Raw genomic sequence first — 6,402 nt, 5'->3', positions numbered from 1 at the left:
TTTGATCCAATGGTGATTTGATAGGTAGTAAGGTGGTAGTTGACACTTTTGGTAGTCAAAATATCCCCCCTCTAAGAATAAAAGAGAAAAAAAAACTAAGTATATATATATATATTTATTTTTTTTGTAAACAAAAATAAGTTGTAAGTATAATCTTCCTCATATATATATATATATATATATACACACACGTTGCGATATGTTATTCTATTTATTTTTTTTCTCCCTACATTTGTCTAACACTCTCCATTATCGTTAGATTAGAATTTCAATAAAAAAGAGAAATGATAAAGGCAATTGAAATCCTGATCTAACGGTATTAGAGAATGATAGGAAAAAAGTAGGTAGAATAATATATATATATATATATATATATATATATATATATATAAAAAGCTATTAACCAGCACAGCACTGGGTTACCATTTTCACTAGTATTTTGGGGCAAATTAGATTCTTCACAGTTTCTGAGGGCTTTGACAGATGGGTCATTGTACATGGTGACGGTCTTCTCAGATTCAAATTCTTCAACGTCACACCCTTTTCTCCAATTAGGTAATTTCACTCTTTCATTACTCTTCACTGCACCACAACTCAACACAACACCTCCTCTCTTTCGCGTTAAAATTGTTCGTTAGATTCGGGATTCGCCACCTTCTAGGGTTTCCACTTTCCAGATTAAGGAACTCAATTGCTGAATTTCAAATTTGTTAATTTTGACCGTTGTTAGTTATTTTGAAATGCACAGCGCCTCTAGATCCGTGGCGGGATCCTGTTAGACTTCGAATTCGGTGTCTGAAAAAACAAAAAATTGAGGTTGATTTCCCAACATGTCTCACTCCCTTGTCTGAACATTTTTACTTCTTTTGTTCATTTCTTCATATTAAGCTTTGCTTGTAAGTGTTTGTGCCAAGAGTAGAGAGTGTGGGTGTTCTGAATTTCGCATCTTGCGCTTTGCATGAATTTCGCATATTAGATTATTTAAGGGATTCTGGATTCGTATCGACAATCCAAACTCTATTGTTTATTTTTTATTTTTTTTTTATTTTTTTTATTATTATTGTTAATTTTGGTGATTCAAAGTTGGTACTTTTGATTTGTGATTGTTTGATGCTGGCTACGGAAGTCATGAAGTACGGTATTGTTACTGTAATTGTATCCAAAGGGAGATAAGAAGGAAAAACAATTATTGGTCGTTGTATTGAGTTGAGTTTACAAATGAATTATTGATTACTGAAATACATTTACCCTGCTCTTGCGGTTATGTGACAGGAAATGGTTCTGCTAGTTGCATCTTTGTTGGATTAGCAAGCAATAGATTATTTGATTTGTGGCAGTTTGCAGTTCATTTTCTCCTAGATCTGTCCTCTCCTTCCTATGTGATAACCCCCCAGGCCAAAAAATGTTCAGACTATTATAATCTAACATATGCTTAGAAGTTAGAAGTATGTTAAACTCGGTCTAACTTTCAGTATTAGTGAGCAACTTAGCATGAAGAGGAAGGAAATTTTGGAAATTTGTTTTTTTATACATGGATGGATTCTATATAAGTATTTGAGTAGGATAATCTTTTATATGTGGATTGTCTTATTGCTATACCTTGAAAGACATAAAGTAATGGAGAAAAGAATTTGAAAACACTGCTAAACATTGTACTACATTCTCTGTTTCTCTTTTCACTGTACTGACAAAAATATAGAACTGAGTAGTAAATGGAACATGCGATCTAAATATTTTGGTTTTGGAACAACTATGGCATTGGGAAGGAATCTTTTTTAGGTAGTAGGAAACTTAACTATGGGCCTTATCCTAGAAGGTAAATTGAAAGTGACTGTATAACTTGCCTAGTGCCTACTGATATGATATGTGCAATATTTATTATAAGAAAATGTTGAGTTGCTCACACCTTATTGCGCTGCTCTCAAAAGGGGAGCATATTTAAAATCAATATGTCATAAACATTCACTCATGGTACTGTATTGCATTTTCTTCTTTTTAAAAAGGTGCTAGATTATGTAATAGGTCCATGTAACTATATAAATCAGCACTACATAAGTTCTATAATTGATGTGCCGGCTTACTATTGCCAATAAGAAAAAGGCAATAATCCAGTCTCTTTCTACATAAGTTCCACCAAAATTATACTTAAGGATCCTGTATTGCTTGATAGAAAACAAGCGCACATTGGCAATGTTATTCCTGCACATCTTGTTTCCATTAAATCACATTGTAATATTGACTTGTATAGTCACAAGGTCTCGTTAGAGATGATGTCCCTATCTGTGAAAAGCATGATCTAAGGCTACATGCGAGGGAGTGTCTTATCATTTCTCCTCATTTGAATTTATGATGATTTACTATATAATCTTCAATTATTTTCCATGGATGACATATACACTTAAATTGATATCTTGTCTCTCTTTGACACAGCATGACATATGTTGTTTCATACTGGTGACTAAAGAGGTTTTATCTCTAATAGTTTTGAATATCTATATGTGATGCATACTTTGAAAAGATGGTTTACTTTTAATTGTTGCTCCACACATCTAAACCTTAATAACTTTAATGGCATGTCTCAGTATCTTACTCCTTTGGTTCAGGTACAAGATTGAGGGGTTTTCTTAAGCGAAGGTGGCATGTTGTAGAATCCAGTGTTCATGGTTAAATTATCTGTCTTTTAGCTAGGTGAGGAAGCAGCATATCTAGAGTTGAGACGACTCGAAAATGATGGAGTGCAACAAAGATGAGGCAGTTAGGGCCAAAGAAATAGCAGAGAGGAAATTTTCAGAAAGGGAATATGTTGGTGCAAAGAAGTTTGCTGTCAAGGCTCTAAATCTGTATCCTGATTTGGAGGATCTTTCCCAATTTCTGACCACTCTTGATATTTATATCTCTGCCGAGAATAAAGTAAGTGGAGAAATGGATTGGTATGGTATACTTGGGGTGAGCCCCTTTGCTGATGATGAGACTGTTAGAAAGCAATACAGAAAGTTGGCTCTCACCCTTCACCCTGACAAAAACAAGTCTTTAGGTGCAGAGGGTGCATTCAAGCTGGTTTCTGAGGCCTGGAGTTTGCTATCAGATAAGACCAAGAGACTAGAATATAACCAGAAGAGGAGTTTGAAAGGTTTTCAACATAATACTCCCAACCATGTCGGGTCTCAATCAGATGCACCCAGTTCAAATGGTTTTTACAATTTCAAGAAGAATGTAACTACAAATGTGAAGACTGGAAATAGTAATGCTCGAGCACCTCGGGCACCTTCAACTTCGGTTCCTCCTCCACATAAAAAGGCTGAAACCTTTTGGACTATCTGTAATAGGTGCAGGACACATTATGAATATCTCAGGATTTATTTGAATCATACCCTTTTATGTCCCAACTGTAATGAAGCTTTTGTGGCTGTAGAGAGGGGTCCGCCTCCCAATGTTTTTAAGTCACCAAGCTGGTCTTCTCGGCAACAGCATCAGAATTCTCAACATCATACTGGAGGTAATAATACAAACTTTCAGTGGGGTTCTCACTCCAGAATGGCTGGTTTTGGAAGCACGGATGGATCATCATCTGTTGCTGCTCAAGCTGCCAGTGTTGTGCAGCAGGCAAGTGAGAAAGTGAGGAGAGATGGAGCACCTTCAATTGCTGAATGGGAGAGGAGTCAAATGTCTAAGAGGCCTGATGGTTCTTTTCATAAAGTTGAAAAACCCTTGAGAAAAAGGAGGACAGATGATATTCGTATGAATGGTTATCAAGGATTCATGGCAAATAATATGGCCACGGGACATGGAGCGGCCAGTTTGGGTTCTGAATCAGGAAAGGCTAACTTGGAAACAGAAAGGAATTATGGTATTTCAGGAAAGCATTACAGCACAAGAGAGTTGTCAATGTTTGAAATACGAAACATGTTGATGGATAAGTCACGGATTGAAATTCGTAAGAAACTTCAAGAATGGAGATCAATGGCTGAAGCTAAGATTATCAACAAGGACAAAGAGAATAAGAGACAGAAAAGCACATTTAATGATAAAACAACTGGTTCTGAGAAGCATGGAGAGTCCACTGTCAATGGTAACAGGCGTCTGGACGGTAATTCTTTCCCTGTCACATCTGATGATACAGTTAAGAACCAAGCCTATGTTACAATCAATGTTCCAGACCCTGATTTTCACAATTTTGACTTGGATAGAGCTGAAAATTCCTTTGCGGAGGACCAGGTCTGGGCTGCTTATGATGATGACGATGGAATGCCTCGATATTATGCTAGAATTCAGAAGGTGATGTCCATAAAGCCATTTAGAATGCGTATCAGTTGGCTTAATTCTCGAAGCAACAGTGAATTGGGCCCAATTGATTGGGTAGGTTCTGGTTTTTACAAAACTTGTGGGGATTTCAGGGCTGGCAAGCATGAAATAACTGAATCATTAAATTCATTTTCACACAAGGTTAGGTGGACAAAAGGCACCAGAGGAATTATTCGCATATTTCCTGGAAAGGGGGAAGTCTGGGCTATTTATAGAAACTGGTCTCCTGATTGGAGCGAACATACTCCAGATGAAGTGATACACAAGTATGATATGGTGGAGGTTCTTGAAGATTTCGATGAAGAGCAAGGTATTTTAGTTACCCCCCTTATTAAGGTTGCCGGTTTTAGGACAGTGTTTCAAAGGCACATGGACCATGATCAGGTGAGGAGGATTCCTAAAGAGGAGATGTTTAGATTCTCTCATCAGGTTCCTAATTACTTGCTTACTGGCCAAGAAGCTCATAATGCTCCAAAGGACTGTCGAGAGTTGGATCCAGCAGCTACTCCTTTAGACCTCCTTCAGATAATCACAGAAGCTAATGAGGCATTGGATGATGTTTAGAAAGCCTAAGGAAGACACGTAGCCTAGTTCACCTGAAGAACATGCATTTGGAATGGGAGAGAGAATGCTTCAAAACCTTGTAGGGCAGAAATGTTACACGAGGATGGTAAACCGAAAAAGGATGGCAGTGCACAGTGTAGAGAAATTGGCGTGACTGATTATGCAATAGGCTTGAGAAATTAAAATGAAGATTGATGAAAATACACTCTCTTACATGACTCTTTGATTTTGTAAGCCTGACCCGGAATCTGTAGTGCCTTTTGGTGTCATAATTGGATCGAAGTGATCCACAGCTTTTCCGTTTTTGTTGTATAATTTTCAGACTTGTTATTCGTAGACTTGCATACTCAATTGTGAACGCAGTTATCATTCATCTTTATGCAAGCAAAATGATTAGACTATATTTCTGGATTTTCATGCCGTCCTTCCGGTTTATGGACATGCCTGTTCTAGTGTTCTGTCTTGTGTTATATATATTTATATATGAGTTTTTCTTGCATCTGATTCATTTGCTAATTGCAGTTTCATACCTAATGCAATGGTGCTATTACTTGTTTATAGTTGCGCTTCATTTTTTATTGCAACTTCCCGTTTATAATCAAATGCACATGTTCTTATATTAATATGATCTCCGCTCCGGAGAGATGTGTTTTACTTTTTATGGGTATTTTGCCTATTGAATTTATCTACGGGCTTGATTGAAAATAAAATCAGTCTAAAAAATTGGAGGTTTTAGTCTTAAAATTAAAAATGATTTTGTGGCGTTTGTTTAATAATAAAAAAAATGAAAAATTGCCAATTAGCAAGTGTAATAAGTGCTTTTTTTTGTAATTTGCTCCTAAAAGACATTTTATTTATTTAATAGCCTTTTATTTTCTAAAATGCTAATATTTTCAAAATATAAACACGCAATTTAAAAAATAAAAAATCTTTTCAAACATTAGATTTTTATATACTTTTTTATCACTAAAATTTTCAGTATCAAATAATAAAAAAAAAAAAATTTGTTCAACATTGGTTTTGGTTCTCATCATAAACAACTTTCGAGACTCTCATTCTTCAGTGTCCTTGCTAAACCCAAGACCAACAATATATTGATGTAGCTGTCCATATTTTCTTTAAATTTTATTCTAGGAATAAACAAGTTACCTTGGTACTTTTTTGAAGAGGACTGTTGCTTTGAAATTATATTTTATGCTGTCTCTTCTGCAAAGACATTTTTGCAAATGCCATCTGCACGAGACAGAGAATCCCAATACTGATTTTATTATGTGAAAAGCATATGAACTCATTGACTACAAAAACAATAAAAATGGTAGAGGAAGGTTCATGGAATATCCTAGATGGGTCAAGTTCAAGGAATTTGAAGTGAAAGCTAATAAAGGTTCATTTCATTTCAGGACAGTTTCAAATGATACTACTTGATTACTAGATTGCTCATTATTTCTATCAACAACAAAAGATTGGTCTTTATTTTACTACCTCATTTCTGTTTCCTTTGCTAGACACCTAGCCCAGTAGGGGTGTTTGGGTAAA

General features: G+C 35.8%; 1 protein-coding gene across 3 annotated transcripts; it reads left to right on the top strand.

Moving 5' to 3' along the window:
* Positions 1-430: 430 nt before the first annotated feature.
* LOC133302498 (uncharacterized) lies at positions 431-5,291 on the top strand. 3 transcript variants are annotated; one of them, XM_061502283.1, is made up of 2 exons: positions 431-555; positions 2,604-5,291. In XM_061502283.1, the coding sequence occupies exon 2, from the start codon at positions 2,728-2,730 to the stop codon at positions 4,864-4,866; it is 2,139 nt and encodes a 712-aa protein (XP_061358267.1). In that variant the 5' UTR covers positions 431-555; positions 2,604-2,727; the 3' UTR covers positions 4,867-5,291. The 3 variants fall into 3 exon arrangements, with proteins under 3 accessions (XP_061358267.1, XP_061358269.1, XP_061358268.1); XM_061502285.1 differs by lacking the exon at positions 431-555 and adding an exon at positions 605-816; XM_061502284.1 differs by lacking the exon at positions 431-555 and adding an exon at positions 1,211-1,445.
* The last annotated feature ends 1,111 nt before the right edge of the window (positions 5,292-6,402 follow it).

The sequence above is a fragment of the Gastrolobium bilobum genome, unplaced genomic scaffold (assembly GCF_033153095.1).
Source record: "Gastrolobium bilobum isolate Gb01-03AN ecotype WA unplaced genomic scaffold, APGP_CSIRO_Gbil_v1 utg5446, whole genome shotgun sequence".
NCBI classification, from domain to species: domain Eukaryota; kingdom Viridiplantae; phylum Streptophyta; class Magnoliopsida; order Fabales; family Fabaceae; genus Gastrolobium; species Gastrolobium bilobum.
Note: the sequence above shows the minus strand (reverse complement) of the source record. Positions and strands in the feature narration are given on the sequence as shown.

Bases quoted from the DNA above. Each gene is read 5' to 3' on its own strand.
- LOC133302498 (XM_061502283.1), top strand. From the start codon at position 2,728: ATGATGGAGTGCAACAAAGATGAGGCAGTTAGGGCCAAAGAAATAGCA.